Consider the following 21,078-nt stretch of genomic DNA (forward strand, 5'->3'; position numbering starts at 1 on the left):
CCAGGGAACATAGTGGTATGTTAAAGTATCAGGCAACAGGGAAATCAGATTCATTTTAGTGGACTGAGTGTAGGTGTTCTGCGAAGTGGTCACCCAGTCTGCACTTCATCTCCCCAATGTAGAGCAGCGAATTTGAGCACGTTTTGAGCAGCGAATGTAGTAGATTACACTGAGTGTCTGAGGTGATCCGAGGCTAAATGTCCTTGACCGCACTCACACAGACCTCTCTCACACAAGCACACACACTCTCTCTCTCCCAAACACAAATGCCACCCTCCCCACACACACACACACACTCTCTCTCTCTCCCAAACACACACAAACACGCGCGCGCAAACACATGTAAATCCATGGGGTGAATTTCCATTTGCAGATTTGTATTTGCAGATACATTGTATTTTATTCAAAAAGTACACAATCTATAGGCAGTCAGTCAATGTGACATTTTATAAATACCTACTTTGGAAATAAAACCAGTCTGATTCATGGATGGGACACAGATAGACTCTATCTTCACATCTTTAATGCATTGTCTGAGCTGAGATGTCACCTTTCTTTTAATATACTGATAAAGCCTTAAGTTATCTTGGGGCAGTGGATTGAAAGAAATTCTGGGATTTACATATTCATGAGTTTAAACCTGCATCCCCATTCTAAGTAATTAAAGGCTTAACAGCAATCTAGGTTTGTTTAATACATTGCATCAATTGTATAACACTTTGATCTTTTACTTATAAATTCTGTTTCCTATGTATCCTGTCCCATTAGCTCTCTGACAAAGGAGCAGCGCTCCAAAAGCATGTACTTTCAAATAAACCTGTCGAACCATAACCTGGTGTTGTGTGATTTTTAACTTTGTCCAGCCCAGTCCAACACCAGCACCTCCACATCATTATATGTAGTAGTATAGGTGGGGAATAGATGCCGTTATCTGCAGCAAAGACTATGCCCTACAAGCAGTGTTGTCTACCTGGTGCCACTGTTCAGGGCATTTTTTCTGGGCTGGAGAGGAACTTGGGGCAGGAATGTAAGAATCCATTTGTCATGGTCCATGTAAGTAGGTAGGACCAGGAAACAGGCTCTGCTGAGGGATTGCAAGTATCTCTTGAAGGTAAATTAGAAACATGAACAACATGGTAATAATCTCTAAAGTGCTACCTGACCCACATGCAATTTGGCATAGGCTAAATAAATTTAGAGAGGAAAATACTTGGCTCAAGTATTGGTGTGGCAGAAATGCATTGCAATTTATCAAGCACTGGCAACAGGCTTGGGGAAAGATGGAGCCCAGTGGGAAGGGCTTCACTTGAAAGTGCTGGGATATGTGTCCTGGTGAATCATGCAACTAGAGATTTAGATGGAGCTTTAAATCAATTAGTGAGGAGAGATTCAAATGAAAGAAAGAGAAAGCAGATGTACAGGGTAGTGAAAAACTGAAACATGCGTCAGTGAGAGAGAGAAAGAAACCTACACTCCTGTCTGACACAGCAGTGAATCTGCACAGCTCCTGCCTTTGCTGTTTGAGTTCAAGTATTTCTGGACACCGGAGTGTGTCTAAGAAAAATAAACAGACAGTGACATTCACAGCTGACCTTAGAGGAACATGTGTGGGAGATATCACAGCTCAAGAGCAGATAAGTGCATGGTTTTTAAGTGTAACCTTGCTGTCTTTTTTGAATAGTGAGTAGAGTGGGTTATTTTTGGTTATATGTTTTACTGAGATCTGTCTCGATTAAAATTTAAAAATATAAAACAGAGGTACAAAGTTAGCCTGGAACAGTGTTTTTTAGAGCAGTGAATGTGCTATTTTCTGTAGATTGTCAAGGTACAAAGATGGCCTTTAGGAGAGTGAAGTGCTGTCCTGTCACATGTGGGAGATTAGGGAAAATTTCCATGTTACTGATGATTATGTCTGCGGTATGTGTGTTTGGTTGCGAATACTATCAGATCACATGGTTCGGTTGGAGATGCAGCTCGAGGCAATGAGGAATTTACAGGAGTTAGGGGTGTGATGGATGGCAGTTATAGGAAGACAGAAAAACTGCAGATAGAGTCAGGTAGATGGGTTACCGTCAGTAAAGGTAGGAGAGATAGGCAGGTAGTGCAGGAGTCTCTCGAACAGGTGTGCTGTTTTGGAAAATATAAGGGGTGATGGACTCTCAGGTGAACGTAGCACAAACAACTAAGGTTCTGATACCGAGTTTGGTTCTAATGTAACAAGAGGTCCATCGGGTTCCAAGTGATCGATTGTGATAGGGACTCTCTAGTCAGAGGCACAGACGGACATTTCTGTGGCCAACAGCAAGAAATCAGAATGGTACATCCTGGTGCCAGGATCAAGGATATCTTGGAGACAATGCAGAATATTCTCAAAGGGGAGTGTGACCAACAGGAAGTCATTGTACACACTGAAACAAACAACATAGGAAGGGAAAAGGATGTGATCTGACGGGAGAGTATAGGAAGTTAGGCAGGAGTTTAAAAAGCAGGACCTCGAGAGTAGTAATGCCTAGATTACTCCAGGTGCTATGAGCTAGTGAGGGTGTGAATAGGAGGATAGAGCAGACAAATGTATGGCTGAGGAGCTGGTGCAGGGGAGAAAGGTTCACATTTTTGGATAATTGGAATCTCTTTTGGGGTAGGCGTGACCGGTGTAAGAAGGACGGATTACCCCGAATTGGAAGGGGACTAATATACTGGCAGGGAGATTTGCTAGAGCTGCTCGAGAGGATTTAAGCCAGTAAGGTATGGGGGTGGGACTCGGGAAGATAGTGAGGAAAGAGATCAATCTGAGACTGGTAAGGTGGGAAAAGGAGTGAGGCAAACAGTCAGGGCAGACAGGAACAAAGCGTGAGAATGAGGTAAATTAAACTGCATTTATTTCAATGCTAGAGGCCTAACAGGGAAGGCAGATGAACCCAGGGCATAGTTAGGAACATGGGACTGGGATATCATAGCAATTACAAAGATGTGGCTCAGGGATGGAAGGACTAGCAGCTTAATGTTCCAGGATAAAAATGCTGCAGGAAGGATAGAAAATGGGGTAAGAGAGGAGGGGGAGTGACGTTTTTGATAAGGGATAGCATTATGGCTGTACTTAGAAAGGATATTCCTGGGAATATGTACAGGAATGTTATTTGGGTGGAACTGAAAAATAAGAAAGGGATGATCACTTTATTGGGATTCTACTGTAGACCTCCCCAAGAGACATTGGAAAATTGAGAAACAAATGTGTAAGGAGATTTCAGTTATCTGTAAGAATAATAGGGTGGCTATGCTAGAGGATTTTAACTTTCCAAACATAGACCTGGGACGGCCATATTGCTAAGGCTTTAGATGGAAATGAATTTGTTAGGTGTGTACTAGAAAATTTTCTGATTCAGTATGTTGATGTACCTACGAGAGAAGGTGCAAAACTTGTCGTACTCTTGGGAAATAAGGCAGGACAGGTAACTGAGGTGTCAGTGGGGGAGCACTTTGGGGCCAGCGACCATAATTCTATTAGTTTTAAATTAGTGATGAGAAAGGATAGACAGGATCGAAAAGTTAAAGTTCTAAATTGGAGAAGGCCAATTTTGATGGTATTAGGCAAGTACTTTCAAAAGTTGACTGGGTGTGAAAGGTTGCAGGTAAAGGGATGGCTGCCCTTCGGGACCCCACTCATCACTGACCATCTTTCCATCTACAACCACTCTCTGCCCTCTGTCAGCCAGCCAATTCTGAATCCAGACAGCCAAATCTCCCTGTATCCCATACTTCTTGACTTTATGAATGAGCCTACCATGGGGAACCTTATTAAATGTCTTGCTGAAGTCCATATACACAGCATCCACTGCTCGACCTTCGTCGACCTGTCTTGTCACCTCCTCAAAGAACTCAATAAGCCATGCTGACTGCCTTTAATCACACTATGCTTTGCCAAATAGTCATAAATCCTATCGCTCAGAATTCTTTCCAAAACATTTGCTGACCACAGATGTAAGACTGACTGGTCTGTAATTGCCAGGGATTTCCCTATTCCCCTTCTTGAAAAGAGGAACAACATTTTAATTCAGATAAATGAGAGGTGCTGCATTTTGGGAAAGCAAATCTTAGCAGGACTTATACACTTAATGGTAAGGTCCGAGGGAATGTTGCTGAACAAGGAGACCTTGGAGTGCAGGCTCATAGCTCCTTGAAAATGGAATCACAGGTAGATAGGATAGTGAAGAAAGCGGTTGGTATGCTTTCTTTTATTGGTCAGAGTATTGAGTACAGGAATTGGGAGGTCATGTTGTGGCTGTACAGGACATTGGTTAGGCCATTTTTGGAATATTGTGTGCAGTTTTGTTCTTCCTATCGGAAAGATGTTGTGAAACTTGAAAAGGTTCCTAAAAGATTTACAAGGATGTTGCCAGGGTTGGAGGATTTGAGCTACAGGGAGAGACTTAACAAGCTGGGGCTGTTTTCCCTGGAGCATCGCAGGCTGAGAGGTGACCTTATAGAGGTTTACAAAAATATGAGGGGCATGGATAGGATAAAAAGTCTTTTCCCTGGGGTCGGGGAGTCCAGAACTAGAGGGCATAGGTTTAGAGTGAGAGGGGAAAGATATAAAAGAGACCTAAGGGGCAACTGTTTCACACAGAGGGTGATACTTGTATGAAATGAGCTGCCAGAGGAAGTGGTGGAGGCTGGTACAATTGCAACATTTAAAATGCATTTGGATGGGTATATGAATAGGAAAGGTTTGGAGGGATATGGGCCAGGTGCTGGCAGGTGGGACTAGATTGATTTGGAATATCTGGTCAGCATGGATGTGTTGGACTGAAGGGTCTGTTTCCATGCTGTACATCTCTATGACGCTATGACTCTATTTGCCTCCTTCCAATCCTCCGGTACGACTCCCGTGGAGAGTGAGGAGGCAAAGATCCTTGCCAGTGGCTTAGCAACCTCCTTTCTCACTTCCTGGAGCAGCCTTGGATATATCTGGTCTGGCCCTGGGGACTTTACAATCTTAATGTTTTCCAAATTTCCAGCATATCATCTTCATCAATCTTGATCTGGTCAAGACTATATCTCATCTCCTCAAAGTTTTCATTCACAACAAGTTCCCTTTCCTTAGTGAAAACCGAAGCAAAAAACTCATTTAGGGCCTCCCCTATCTGCTCAGACTCCACACACAAGTTCCCTCCACTATCCCTGATCGGCCCTACCTTCTCCCTGATCATTCTCTTATTCCTCACATATGAGTAAAATGCCTTTGGGTTTTCCCCAATCCTTTTTGCCAAGCCTTTCTCGTGCCCCCTCCTGGCTCTCCTCAGTCCATTTCTGAGCTCCTTTCTAGCAAGTCTGTAATCCTCTAAAGCTGTGCTAGATTCTTGCTTCCTCCATCTTACGTAAGCTGCCTTTTCCTTTTGACAAGAAGCTCCTCTGTTCTCGTCATTCAAGGCTCCTTAATCTTACCCCTTCTTACCTGTCTCAGAGGAACAAATGCGTGCATCTCTCTCAACAACTGCTCCTTAAATAGTCTCCATATGTCTGCTGTGCCCTTTCTGTGGAACAATTGCTCCCAGTCTGTACTTCCCAACTCCTGTCTGATAGCGTCATAATTTTCTTTTCCCCAATTAAATATCTTCCCTCGGTAACTGCTCCTTTCCCTCTTCAAGGCTATGGTAAATGTGAGGCAGTCGTGATCACTGTCACCAAAGTGTTCTCCCACCGTGAGATCTGACACCTGTCCTGGCTCATTGCCGAGCACCAAATCCAAAATGGCCTCTCCCCTCATCGGCCTGAGTAAGGAAACCCTCCTGAACACACCTGACAAAAACGGCTCCATCCAAACTATCTTCACTTAGGAGGTTCCAGTCAATATTGGGAAAGTTGAAATCACCCGTAACAACAACCCTGTTACTTCTGCATTTTTGAAGAATCTGCCCGCCTATGACTTCTTCAATCTCTCTACTGTTATTAGGGGGTCTGTAGAAAACCCCCAATATGGTGGCTTTTCCCTTGCTGTTCCTAATTTCCACCCATACTGACTCAGTAGACAAACTTTCCTCAACAACGTTCATTTATGTAGCTGTGATGTACTCTCTGATTAGCAATGCTACACCCCCTCCTCTTTTTCCACCCTCCCTATTCTTTTTAAATATTCTCAACCCTGGAACATCAAGCAACCATTCCTGCCCCTGTGAAACCCACGACTCCGTTATGGCCACAACATCATAGTCCCAAGTATTGATCCATGCTCTAAGTTCGTCGCTCTTGTTTCTGACACTCCTTGCGTTAAAGCAGACACACTTTAACCAATCCCTTTGTTTCATCGCGTGAGAAACATTCCCAATAGATTCACTACATCCTGTCACTGCCCCATCTACAACTGTCCTCCTCTCAGAAATGTGGCTCTGATTTCCACCCCCCTGCCAAACTAGTTTAAAGCCTCCTGAATCACAAAATTTAACAAAATATGCTCTGGACTCCAATACTTAAGTTTGTGCAAGACCTCATCCAGATTAAGAATGTATACTTGGGAACCTTTACAGTTTAAGGGTACAACTTTGTTCCCAATCTCTTAGAAGAAGCAGCTAGTTCAGTTACCATGGATTGTGGTAAAAGATCTGGCCCAAGCTTGACGGGGCAAAATGTGTTGAGAAAGCTTCATCTAAAGTGGCTCAACATTTTCCGATTAGAAAATGGCTGTCTGTGTGAAGTCCGAATTACATACCCAGAATTTTTCAGGAAGGTCTAGGGACTATCAAAGGAGACAAGGCCACTGTGCATGTTAATCAGGAAGCGATCCCAGGTTCTGCAAGGCCCGCCCAGTGCCATTTGCCTGATGGGCAAAAGTAGAGGCAGAAGTCCAAAGGCTGGAAAGCAAAGGAATCATCAAACTGGTCTAGTTTGTGGAATGGGCAGGCACTGGTCATACCGATTGTGAAGACCAACAGGTCGATTCACCATTGTGAGGATTTTAAACAAATGGTAAACCATTTTTCATAGCTGGATAAATACTCAATCCCTCACATAGAGGATTTATACACAAAGCTGACAAGGGGGCTCTCCTTCATGAAGCTGGGCACGAGCCAGGTGTACTTGCAATTTCCAGAAATATGTTACAGTTAATACCCGTAAGGCTTTGTATCAATATATGAGACTGCCATTTGGGGCATTGCCAGCCCGTGCAATTTTTCAGTGGACAATGGAGAACATTTTACAAGGTCTACCCCAGATTGCCATTTCTCTAGATGACATGCTAATAACAGGGAAGATCAATAAAAAGCACGTAGAGAACTTGGACATTTTCCTTCTATGTTTCTCCCAGACAGGCATATGCCTTAGAAGGAAAAATGTGTGTTCCAGGCACCCCAATTGACCTTCTTGGTCTACAGAGTTGAGAAGACCGGGTTACACCAGTTGGAAGATAAAGTGAGGGTGATCAAAGGTGCCAGGGCTCCCACATCTGTACTGGAGCTTAGGTCTTTCCTTGGGCTGCAAATTATTATGGAAAGTTCATGCATAACCTGACCTCTATGCAGGCACCTTTGCATCAACTCTTAAAAAAAAGGGTCAGTCTTGGAAATGGTCAAGCCATAGCTTTCAGGGAAGTGATGAAACAGCTCTCATTCTCTAAGATGTTGGCACACTATGATCCCAGGAGAGATCTGGCATTGACATGCACTGCCTCCCCATATGGCATCAGGGTAGTATTAGCTCATAGTTTCGGGCAGGAGCCCTTCATCAGGAATGTTGAAGGTCTCCTGCCCAAAACATCGTTTTTCCTGCTCCTCGGATGCTGCATGACCTGCTGTGCTGGGAAGTGATGAAACAGCTCTCATCCTCTAAGATGTTGGCACACTATGATCCCAGGAGAGATCTGGCATTGACATGCACTGCCTCCCCATATGGCATCAGGAATGTTGAAGGTCTCCTGCCCAAAACATCGTTTTTCCTGCTCCTCGGATGCTGCCTGACCTGCTGTGCTTTTCTAGCACCACTCTAATCTTGACTCTAATCTCCAGCATCTGCAGTCCTCACTTTCGCCTAGTATTAGTTCTTAGGTGGCCCAATGGAGAGGAACACACAATACGGTATGCATCCAGGACTTTGGCTGATGCAGAGCGTAAATATTATGGTGTATTATTAGGGGGAGCAAAACTGATTGTCCCAAGCAAAGCTTACCACAAGACACTGGCTGAATTGCACCAGGGTCATCTAGGGTTTTCCAAAATGAAGGTGTTGGTTACAAATTATGTCTGGTGTCCAGGATTGGGTGCAGACATAGCCACGTCGGTGAGGCAGTACACAGAGTGCAAACAAGGACAACAATTACTGCCAGCAGCTCCCCTACAATGGTGAGCATGGCCGGGTAAACCCTGGACTCAGTTACTCATCAATTGTGCATTTCCTTTCATAGGCTCAATGTTTTTAGTCATTGTGGATGTCCACTGAAAGTGGCTGGACCTGCATAGAGTTCATTCGCCAAATGCAGGGACGATGATAGAAAACCTGGTGCATCTTTTGCAATATACAGACTCCTGGAATTGTTGGTCACAGATAACAGGCCATCATTTACCCACAAGAAATTTGAGTATTTTCTGAAGTCCTAAATCTTCAACATATAAGGACAGCTCCATACCATCTATCATCCAACAGTCTGGCAGAAAAAGCAGCCCACACTTTGAAGGCAGGTTGAAAGAAACAGCCTACAGCTTCACTAGATACGGAACTGTCACAATTCCTATTTGGTTATAGGATCATCCCTGCAACTACAGGGAAAGCTCCAGCAGAATTTCTGATGGGGAGAAGACTCTGTGCCAGGTTAAATCTGATCTTCTCAGACCTGGGGTTAGGGTGAAATGGCTTCAGAAATGCCAATGCCAGACACAAAACTCTGCTAAGTGAGAGAGACAGTTTACTTCAGGGGATGAAGTTTGGTGTAGGAACCACAGGAATAGTCCCACATGGATAAGAGGCATGGTCATGTTCAGTGATGTATAAAGTTTGGGTAGGTGTGACAGTCCTGAACAAGTACTTGGGTCATGTGAAAGGTGCAATTCTCAAACGGTGCGGAGTACAACTTGCTCGGCTCCTCGATAGACTTTTTGAATGTTCCAGAACCCATTGGGTTCTCTCTCTCTGTTAAATGTTGAAGATACTTCAGAATCTAAGGTGGACATGGCAATTGTCACCACCTCGACCTCTTGTGCTTTTGAGAAGAGAATGAATCTCTTCTGAGACACTTCAGGTGCAAAAGGCAAGCTACTGTGTGTCACACGCCAGCCGTATCAGAGGCAGAGTTGAACAAACCTGACCTGGTACTGAAATACCCCAGGAGGTGCTGCAAACAAAAGGACTGGCCTATGTCCTTGGACTCAGAGGTGGAGGGATGTCATGTAATGAGGTCAGCCAGGTGGACCTCAGATTATGAGTTCCCTGATTGGGGCTGTTAACCTGGTCGAGTCAGGGAGCCCGGCTGGCGGATAAGAACAGGAGTGTCAGACATCCTGTTCACTCTGAGAGCTGGCTCCAAGGGACCTGGATCAGTGTCAAAGACTCTACGTGTGTAAATAAAAGTTGACTTGATGATGGGACACTGGCCTGTGTGGAGTTATTTCAGTAGAAAAGTGTCAAGTGGCAGTCGAGACCAACTTTCTGTCAAAGCAGTAGTTGGGAGTGTGTTGCTGGAAAAGCACAGCGGGTCAGGAGGAGCAGGAGAATCGACGTTTTGGGCATAAGCCGTTCATCAGAAATTATGTCCGAAATGTTGATTCTCCTGCTCCTCGGATGCTAACTGAGCTGCTGTGCTTTTCCAGCACCACACTCTCGACTCTGATCTCCAGCATCTGCAGTCCTAACGTCTCTTCCTGTCAAAACAGTACACTTGCAGTTGTTGCCAGAGGAGTCCCAGTGAGCTGTTCAAGCTTGCTGTACTGCCTGAAGGTGGTACTACAGGATTTTACTTTTCTTGTTTGTTCATCCAAACCAGTTACGCCCTACTACTCCTCCAAAAATGATCATTGTCAGATCTTGCACTCTCTAACCCTAATTCAGCACAATAAAACAATCAGATTTAAAATGGTGTGTGAATACATTTAGGAAATACGTTGGTGGAAATATTTGAATTTCAAGTGATGGAAATTGAAGTCAACAGACAGAAATCTGCAACTTTCTTTAAATCAAATGATGCATGCATCAACAACTTTGGTGCTAATTTTAGAAATGTTTATTTGAAACTGTACTTAAATTTCCTATCACATAAGCTTTTAGTAACTGAAATTGGTTAGACAGGATACTTTTCTTTGTAGGCTTATAATCTCTGGCCACTCTAGGGGTTTAGAGTATTTATGGAATAGCAGCTGTTCATCTTGTTTTCTGTTCATAGAAGGAAATTCAGCTGTTCAATACTGTTTGATGCCAAGATAAAAGTTACCAAAGCTAAATATAAATTAACAATGCCCTAGAGATAAGCTGTTAAAATGCACTTTTTTTGTTTTCATTCCTTTCAGTTTTTAACTGAGTTAAAACTTCATGATTTTCTCCTACTTTCTAATGGAGAATCACTAAAGTTAATTGTAGCTTCTCACGACTTCCTTGCCGAACATTAACTAACATAGAAACAAACAGAGACCATGGATTTAAACTGGATCATTATAGCCGTAGCTGTGCAGTCAGACTCCAAAGTACCATTTGGGTTGCTGCTAAAGGAGTCTGGAAGTGCCTAAAATGACAGCCCATCCGCTCTAGTTACCTCTGGTGCAGCACTACATTAGAAAGGATTGTAAAACTTGCAAGCTGGGCACACTGCACCATTGTTCAGTGCCTAATGCTGATGTGGCACCTAACCCAGCAGACCTTGTTCACACCTTCCTTTAAATACTCTAAGCCTGAACTCAACTACAGGAGGTCCTACTAACTCTCCCCCCCCACCACCCTCCCCGTAAGGCATTAGTAGAACATTTAGGGGTGGCTGCTGCACAGCTAGTGGAAGTACAGTGTATAGTGTTGTTTGAAGAGTTCTCAAAGTATTCAGATTTGGAAGGGAGTGACTCTGTCCTTTTGAAGTTAAGTGGAGTTTGAAGGCTTCTGAGCAGAAAGCCTGCCGTCCCTCCAGTGGCTGTCACTGTGGACCCCAATTTCTTTGCTTCAGGATCCTTTCTGACTGAAGTCAGGGACATTACCAAATCTCAGGGTTCATTGTGCATCTCTACATTAGGGAGATGACAGAGGTCATGTATACAAGGAGAGAGACTTCATTTTTTTCCCTCAAATCAAAATGAAGGAGCAGGTACAGGTCTGTGCTTTACTGGTGTATTACACCAGCAACTGTATGCGTACATTCTCTGTTAATGTACTGTTTGTTTCGGGAAATGCAAACATACCTTTACTGTGCCAACTGGGTCACCTTAGTCATGTGATCTTTAATATTGTTGTAAGCAAAGTTAAAAATCACACAACACCAGGTTATAGTCCAACAGGTTTATTTGGTAGCACTAGCTTTCGGAGCGCCGCTCCATCAGGTAATTGTGGGGTATAAAATCATAAGATACAGAATTTATCACAAAAGTTTACAGTGTGATACAACAGAAATGATATATTGAAAAAGACTTGGATTTTTGTTAAGTCTCTCATCTTTTAGAATGAACATATTGGTTTCAGTTCTTTCATGTGTAAATCCCAGAACTTATTTCAAAGTTACATTCTTAAGTGGACGTTAACAATAGGCGTGACGCTGCAAGACAGACGTGACTTAACAAACAATCCAGGTCCTTTTCAATATCATTTCAGTTACATCACACTGTAAACTTTTGCTATAAATTGTGTCTTACGATCTTATTCTCCACAACCACCAGATGAAGGAGCAGCGCTCCAAAAGCTAGTGCTTCCAAATAAACCTGTTGGACTATAACCTGGTGTTGTGTGATTTTTAACTTTGTCCACCCCAGTCCATCACCAGCACCTCCAAATCGTAAGCAAATTAGTATACAATATGTGGCAACCATTCAACACAGCATTTGAAACAGTGTCGGCAATGATACAATTGAAAATCTAAATGTTCAGAGCTGTTAAGGAGCCTGCTCCTGAAAAAAACATCAAGGAAGAGGTTTTTTGAAAAGAATGAAACTTTGAATTTAAGTGAATAAAAATAGCTATACATTTTGCACATTCAACTTCTGTAAAAATGAAAGGAGATATGAGACGCAATTGAAATAGCCACAGAATTAATTTGTAAGCCTTTGCTACTGGAGAGAGAGTGCTACAAACTAAATTGCAACCTAGGTCTCATTGAAGAGCAAAGAAGCAAGACTGCAGAGAATTTGAAGCTTTTGAAGATACACTTTGACTCCCATAACAATGCTACTTCTGGTCAGTATTTATTTAACATCAGAACTCAAGGGAGGGGAAGGAGGGAGAGGGAGAGAGAGAGAGAATTGGTCAGGATTTGATTGCACTGATACATTTAGGTGGCTCCTTTAAGTTTGGTCAGCTAATATCATCAGAGTTGAAATTATTTTAGGAAGATAGATCCTGCAGTGACAGAATATCTGCTGAGAGAGAAGAAACTTACTCTTAAGAAAGTTTTTCAAGTGTCAATCATCAGCTAAAACTTACTAAAGGATAAACAGACAAGTATTTGTATTATGATGAGAGACATTCCAATGAATTAGAACAATATTTGGTGAAAAGGAATGAATATCTGCAGAGCAGACAGCAGAAAGACCAAAGTCAGAGAGCAGATGTAAATATACCAGAGGACATCGCATGAAAGAAAGGAAAGCATATCCAAATCGGAAAAACAGTGTTCTAATTGCAAGAAGCTGAATCACTTTATACCCAAGCATTTCACAGGAAAGAAGCAAAGCAGGCCTGTGAATATGGCTGCTGGAGAAATGTCAGGCCCATCAGTTGACAAATCACTCGATATAATACAACAGTTTGCTGTTGTCAGGTCTAAAAGTGATAAATTGTTTCTGGCTGTTAGATTAATGACTGCAGAAGGAGGGTATGAAGTAAATGTGAAATATCAAATGGATTCCAATGTTTCACACAATATAATGAGCTTCATAGACCTGTTTGAAGTGGCTCAAGATAGTGAGCCAAAAGTGAAACTCTCAAAGTAAGGTTTAGGCAGAATGATGGAATGATACTCACGCCAAATGAACTAATTAGGCTGAGGGCCCAAGGCAACAGGAAGAATTGAAATCTGGAGTTCCTGAAAGTAAATGTTAAGCAACTGAAGTAAATCTGAAGCTTGGAGTGATAATTCTAAATGTGCCAGAAGATGTTTGCAACTCTTTGCAGATCACTACGCCAATGACTCCTAAAAGATTCCAAAACCTTTTTACAGACTTTAGATGTTGAATATCTTCCTGGTGAGTATTATTTCAAAGTAGATAAGACTGTGAGACCAACATAGCATCTGCTCAGGAGAGTTCCAGCTACCTTCAAAGGCTAGCCTGAAAGACAAGTTACAGGAATTATAAAAGAAGGGAATAATCAAGAAAATGACAACTTCTGCAGACTAGATTAGCAGCATAGTACAGTGAAAACATCTGGAAATCTGAGGCAAAAGCAGAGTGTTGGAGAAACGCAGCAGGTATAACAGCATCTGTGGAGAAACAGAAATGGGTTTCAATTCTAGTGAAGCTTCACCAGAACTGAAAACAGCTGGGAAATGGTGATATTTATACTGATGAGGTTGGGGTTGAGGTGAGGGGGGAAATTGAGTGAGTCGAATAGAACATATCCTTGCTGCTTTCAGATCTGAAGAAGGACTTGACACATGAATACTACAAGATATAGATGTGAAGCCCATGACAGGACAAGTATGCAGGCTGGCTTTAAGAAACTGTAACTCATGCTGTCACACACTTCCCTGTCTACATCATCTTGATTGGATGTAGAGTAACTGTACACCATTATCCCATGCCCAAAAGACTAGTGTAATCTTATTTTTAGCCCTGTATATTTAACCATAAAATTACTGTGGTTTCATGCCAGCAATGACAAAAAAGGGTTTTACCTAAAACAATACCTCAAAGTATGTTTCTGATCATTAAGTCTAGAGTTGCCACTTTTGCACCAATATGATTGATCTTGTTCTGCCCAGTTGTTTAAGTTGTTACAGAGGCATTTTTGATGCCTCTGGATTTACTGTTGCATAAGTTGCATTTTACAAGTTTTCATTTTTATTTTCAAAGGTTTTGTTCCTGTTACATTCATGCTACCGGCAGATTATAATATGTTTGTGGAAGAATTTAGGAAGAATCCAAACAGCACCTGGATCATGAAACCTTGTGGAAAGGCTCAAGGAAGGGGAATATTTCTTATTAACAAGCTTTCACAAATCAAGAAATGGTCTCGTGACAACAAAGCCGCTAAGTGAGTATAGAAATAAATGTAACTCTGAGAGTTAATCAGCTCTGTGGAGACTTAGGGAGAGGTATTGATTAAAATATAAAATAGGATGCAGCAGACTTGGTGCATTTTCATTGCAGGAGTTGCAGTAGCAATGCTTTGAAGTTGCTTAGACCGAACTGTTCAGGATATACCTGCTGGCAGAACAGCTGGGTCTGGGAAATGAGAAACATTTGTGCCTGGAATTTTGAAACTTCTTTTAAACTCAATTACTGGAGCTAGAAAATAATATTACAAATGTATTGTTTTGGCTTTTCTTTTTCTCTGTAGACATATTTTACTTCTCATAGATTATACAGAACTATGGGATCTTGGGATATCCTTCCCCACCCAAAGTGATAGGAACATTGAACCATAAATGGGATTCTCAATGGACAAAGATTTCCTTGATATTATAATGAAGGAGAATCAAGAGCAGAAGAGGATAGTGGAAAAAGATATCAAATATCACATCAAAAGCATATGGCCTACAATGTTTTATCATTCCATTATCTTCCCATTACCTTGCCAATTGATTGCATTTATAGAGACACACACCCTAAAAAGGCTTAATGAGAATTCATGTTTGAAGAAATTTAGTAAAGACACAATAGGGAAACTGAATCAGCTACAACACAATGACATATCTTTTTTGTTGTTTGGACTTGCCATTACTCTGTGGTGCTGCCAATTACATTTCCCTTCAATTTCGACCAAAAAGCTGATTGCAACTGTTGATGGCTATTTCCCCTGCCACATCACACAACACCATTTCTTACCCAACAAGTTGAAATTGTTTCTCCCCATTTATCTTATCAATAAAACCAAATAACTTTGTACATCTCTATTTGGTCATCTCTTAATTTTTTTTTGTGTTCTAATGAAAAAAGGCTCCCTTTTTCTCAATATCCCTCCACAACTAAAGGATGCCATCCCTGATATTTGTTTGTTAGACTGTTCCCATGGCTTTGAAATGCTTCGTTAATTAAGGTGGCCAACTGGGACTCAGTGATCCTGATATTGCTCTCTTTTCTTTGCCCAGGGTCCCAACAGACGGAATGCCCATTTTCTCGGCTGCATTATTGGTATAGCTCAGTCACGTTCTAGATCGGACATGCACTTGAAAATAATGGCGGGAACAAATGCATTTCGAAGATCTGCAAATGAAGAATTGCAGATGCAAAGCCCAAAATTTTATTGAAGTCCTTTAAAATAAATGTCAGATTTATCTTTTTAATCCTCTTCACTTGCTCAGTTTTTCCAATTAAGGGGATTGTAGATGCAAAGCCCATCACCAGCATCTTAGGGTGTTAATTTCTTTTGGTGTTAATTTCTTTTTCAGTTTTGTGACTACCCCTTGCAAGGAAACTTATGTCATCTCCCTCTACATAGACAATCCATTATTAATTGGTGGGAAGAAGTTTGATCTCCGTTTCTATGTGCTAGTGACTTCAATTCGTCCATTAAAATGTTACATGTAAGTTTTATTCTTAGATGATACTGCAGCTTATTTGCTTTGAGCCATGGATACATCTACAGAGGGCACCTCTGCTGAACACAGATAATAATGGGGTTGTACTTCATATAGTTCTGTTGCTAATGCCAAGCTATAGATATCTGATAATGCAAAACAGAAATAGTCTCAAGCGTAGAAACTGTGGGATTAATTCTAACCCTCTCTCCAACCCTTTGGAATGTTGATTGGGATCTAATTGCATGATCACAACCAAGTGAACTCTATGGACAGCCCATCAGAGGTCAAAGTCAAATTAAAAATGCTAGTCTTAAGCGGATTCTTGTGAGTGTGAAGATGCAGAAAATGATGCCTGTGTCAACAGTTGCTGGAGCAAGATATTAGAATGTAACTTTAACTTTGCACATGTAAATTTTCAGCCAGGTATTGTTTTCATGTTTTCTATTGATACCAAAGATTGCAAGGGTAACAAGCTTGAATTTTTCCCTATGTGGTTCCAGACTCTCTCTTTGTTCAGTGTTTTGTGCATTGAAAATTCATTTTTAAAAATATTTTTTCTAGGTATAAACTGGGTTTTTGTCGCTTCTGCACTGTCAAATACACTCCAAGTACCAATGAACTAGACAACATGTTTGTGCATCTTACAAACGTAGCCATACAGAAACATGGGGTAAGATCTTGTTGCAATAACAAAAAGAATCACAATGCAAGTCCTCTGGGTGTGTTCTAGGTCATGTGTGTGAACTTCCTCCTCAACTCTCAATGTTGAAAACCTTCCAATGGTAGTTTTGATCCACGCCAAAGTCAGACGCTATTGAGCAAGTGACCCGGATTATCCTAGGAAAACTTGCATAGTGGACTGTTTGTTTTCATTTATTGTTACAAGACTGTAGTATAACATTAAATGTAGAGTAAAATATAACTTTATATCTGTGATATCCCTCAGACTGAACTCTTAAGCTAGCAAAAAACCCAGAAGTTCTCCTCAGGCAAAGAGACAAATTTATATAGTTTCAATTGACTGGAGTGTGGACTGCAGATAGCTCATTCAAAATAGCAGCTAATTTGCTAAACTCTGTCTTAACTATCAAGGCTCTATCCTAAGAACACTGCCCACTTTATAAAAAAAATCATTCAGGGAAATGGGCTATGCTGGCTAGGCCAGCATTTATTGTGCATCTGCAATTGCAAAGATGGTGATGAGCTGCCTTCTTGAACTACTGCATCATCTCAACTCTGGAACATTTCTTCAGAAATTCCTTAGGGTAGGATCCTATAGCCAACCACCTTCAGATGTTTCATCTCAGACCTTCCCTATGTTGCACCAGTATTCCATCAAACTTCTGACATGTGCCATGTATATGGAGGGCAAGCTTTGGGAAGTTAAAAGTTATTTGCTGCAGACTTCCAAGCCTCTGACTACTCTTGTAGTCATAATATTTATATAGCTAGTCCAGATCAGGTTGTGGTGAATAGTTTTTGATAGTTGGGGATTTGGTGATGATAATGCCATTGAATGTCAAGGGGCAATGGTTAGATGCTTTCTTGTTGGAGATGGTCATTGCCTGGCACTTGTGTGGTGTGAATATCACCTTCAGACCATGCCTGGATATTTTCCAGGCCTTGCTGCATTTGATGTGGTCTGCTCCGGTATCTGAGGAGTCATGAATGGTGCTGAGTATTGTGCAACCAATAAAGAGCTTCCCCATTTCTGACCTTCTGATGGAGGGTAGGTCTTTGATGAAGCAGCTGAAGATGGATGGACTTAGGATACTATACCGAAGAACGCTTGTGGAGATATCCTGGGGCTGGGATGATTGACCTCCAACAACCTTTATGCTAGGTATGACTCCAACTGGTGGTGACATTTTCCCTGATTCCCATTGACTATAATTTTACTAGATCTCCTGAATGCTACATGGACTACAGCAGCTCAAGGAGGCAGCTCACCACCACTTCTCAAGGGGAAACTAGGCTTACACAATAAATACTGACCAGCCCATGATATCCATTACTTACTTGTGTGTTTTTTTAATATATTCAATCAGTCAAATGCCATCTTGGGCAGACACTCTTACCTCACCCCACCTCTGGAGTTCAGCTCTTTTATCCATGTTTGAATCAAGGTTATAATGAGTTAAAGAGCTGAATGGGATTAGCAGAACCCAAACTAAACATCCGTGAACAGGCTATTGCTATTGTAATTGCAAATTCTGCTGTCTCACTTCACTGATGATCAAGAGTAGAATGATGGGTCAGTAATTGGCAGTGTAGAACGTATCCTGCTTTTGTGTATAGGACATACTAAAGTAATCTTTCACATTGTCGGCGGTGTACTCAAACAGCTATGCCAGGGGACAGCAAATTCTGGAACAGAAGTCTTCACTACTATTGACAGATATTGTCAGAGCCCATACCTTTGCAGTATCTGATGCTCTTTCATTACTTGATATCATGTGGAGTGAATCAAATTAGCTAAAGAATGACCATCTGTGATACTGGGGATCTTTAGAAGAGATGAAGATGGAGCTCATCTACTTGGCCCTTCCAGCTGAAAATTGTTACAAATGCTTCAGCCTTACCTTTTGCACTGATGTACAGAGCTTCCCCAGTCATTGAGGAGTGGATATTTAAGGAGCTTCCTCCTCCAATGGATTAATTGCCCCCACCATTTACAATTGGTAGATGTAGCAAAACTGCTGAGCTTAGATCTGATCCATTGCTTGTGGGATCACTTAGCCCTCTCTATTACATACCTCTTATGCCATTTGACATGTAAGTATTCCGGTGTTGCAGCTTCACCAGGTTGACATCTCATATTTAAATACATTTGGTTCTGCACCTGGTATACCCTCCTGCTCTCTTTTTTGCATCAGAGTTAATTTCATGGCTTGATGCTAATGATTGAGTGGGGGGATTTGGGGGCATGAGGTTGCTGATGGTGTTTGAATATAATGCTGTTGCTGCTAATGGCCCATAGTGCCTTGTGGATGCTCAGTCTTAAGTTGCTAGATCTATTATATGTCTATCCATTGGTCAGAGTACTATAGAGTATGATGGAACGTATCCTCAGAGAGAGATGGGATTTTGTCTCTCAGGAACTATGCAGTGGTAACTACTATTGTTACCATCATAGAGAGAAGCATCTTTGGCAAGAAGATGTAGATTAGATTCCCTACAGTGTGGAAACAGGCCCTTCAGCCCAACAAGTCCACACCAACCCTTCGAAGACTAACAAATTGACAGCCTCCAGCCACAGCACAGGCTTTTTAATTTCTTTCCATTTCCCCTTGTGTCATGTTCTTGAGCCACAGCCTTTCTCAAAGCTGAGGAAACTGATTCAAACCTCTTCAAATACTAATTTAGTCACACCTCAAAAATAGTACCTTGGATTACCTTGCTTCTAAATCCTACTTCATACACTGGAATAAGCCGAATTGGATTGCGGCAGGTCATGATGAGGTCAGGGCCACATCAGATTACATTAAATTCCATTGTGTTACCTAAAATTCTTCTGTGAATTTTTTTTTCATGAAAGTGAGGAGCATACATACCAGAGGACAGGATTAACTTCCATTGTTTATGATAAGGAGGTGCTGGTGTTGGACTGGGGTGGACAAAGTTAAAAATCACACAACACCAGGTTCTCGTCCAACAGATTTATTTGGCAGTACTAGCTTTCGAAATGCTGCTCATTCATCAGTTAGCTGGTGGGGCAGGATCATACGACATAGAATTTATAGCACAATATTATAGCATCATACAACTGATACAATATATTGAACAAACCTAGATCACTGTTAACTCTTTCATCTTTTAGAATGGTTTCGATTCATTAATATGTAAATCCTAGAACTTCTTTCAAGTCACATTCCTGAGATAATTTAGGATTTTATAAAAAAAAGTGACATCGCAGCTCAGACAATGCTTTAAAGGTGTGAGGTTAGAGTCTGTCGGTATTCCAATCTTGAGTCAGACTAGTTCTGTTTCCAAAGTAAGAATTTATAAAATGTCACATGGATTGACTGCCTGCAGATTGTGTGTGTTTTTGAACAAAATAGAATGTATTTGCAAATATAATACTGCAAATGCAAATTCACCCCATAGACTTATGTATGTGTGTGCATGCATGTGAGGGAGACAGAGTGTGTGTGTGTGGGCACGCGCGTGTGTGCATGCGTGTGTGAGTGCGATGGAGTGTAAGCCTATGAGAGGGTGTGCACGTGGGTGTGAGTGTGGGGGGTGGATGTGTGTGTGACTTAGAAAGAGTGTGTGTATGAGCGAAGGTTTGTGTGTGTGTGTCTGTGTAGTGGGGTTACCTGTAATGTGACATGAACCACAGGTCTCAGTTGAGACCATCCTTATGAGTATCAAACTTGGCCATCAGTCTCTGCTCAGCCATAGAGACATAGAGTCATAGAGATGTACAGCACAGAAACACACCCTTTGGTCCAACCCGTCCATGCCGACCAGATATCCCAATCCGATCTAGTCCCAGCTGCCAGCACCTGGTCAATATCTCTCCAAGCCCTTCCTAGTTATATACCCATCCAAATGCCTCTTAAATGTTGCAATTGTACCAGCCTCCACCACTTCCTCTGGCAGCTCATTCCATATACATACCACCCTCTGTGTCAAACAGTTGCCCTGTAGGTCTCTTTTATATCTTTCCCCTCTCACCCTAAACCTATGCCCTCTAGTTCTGGACTCCCTGACCCCAGGGAAACGACTTTACCTATTTACCCTATCCACATCCCTCATAAGTTTGTAAACCTCTATAAGGTCACCCCTCAGCCTCCGACTCTCCAGGGAAAACAGCCCCAGGCTGTTCAGCCTCTCCCTATAGCTGAAATCCTCCAACCCTGGCAACGTCCTTGTAAATCTTTTATGAACCCTTTCAAGTTTCACAACACCTTTCCGATAGGAAGGAGACCAGAATTGCACGCAATATTCCAACAGTGGTCTAACCAGTGTCCTGTACAGCTGCAACATGACTTCCCAACTCCTGTACTCAATACTCTGACCAACAAAGGAAAGCATACCAAATGCCTTCTTCACTATCCTATCTACCTAAGACTCAATTTTCAAGGAGCTATGAACCTGCACTCCAAGGTCTCTTTGTTCAGCAACACTCCCTAGGACCTTACCATTAAGTGTATAAGTCCTGCTAAGATTTGCTTTCCCAAAATGCAGCACCTCGCATTTATCTGAATTAAACTCCATCTGCCACT

At 41.9% G+C, this 21,078-nt stretch overlaps 1 protein-coding gene across 1 annotated transcript in view; it reads left to right on the plus strand.

Annotated features, from left to right (window-relative positions):
• The window catches only part of LOC122559375 (probable tubulin polyglutamylase TTLL1), a 70,576-nt gene that overhangs the window by 31,200 nt on the left and 18,298 nt on the right, over positions 1-21,078 (plus strand). Inside the window, exons 3-5 of the mRNA XM_043708826.1 lie at positions 14,178-14,358; positions 15,716-15,850; positions 16,409-16,517. Coding sequence (XP_043564761.1) covers positions 14,178-14,358; positions 15,716-15,850; positions 16,409-16,517 — 425 coding nt within the window. The remainder of the gene's footprint in view (positions 1-14,177; positions 14,359-15,715; positions 15,851-16,408; positions 16,518-21,078) is intronic.

The sequence above is a fragment of the Chiloscyllium plagiosum genome, chromosome 19, assembly GCF_004010195.1.
Source record: "Chiloscyllium plagiosum isolate BGI_BamShark_2017 chromosome 19, ASM401019v2, whole genome shotgun sequence".
In the NCBI taxonomy this organism is placed as follows: domain Eukaryota; kingdom Metazoa; phylum Chordata; class Chondrichthyes; order Orectolobiformes; family Hemiscylliidae; genus Chiloscyllium; species Chiloscyllium plagiosum.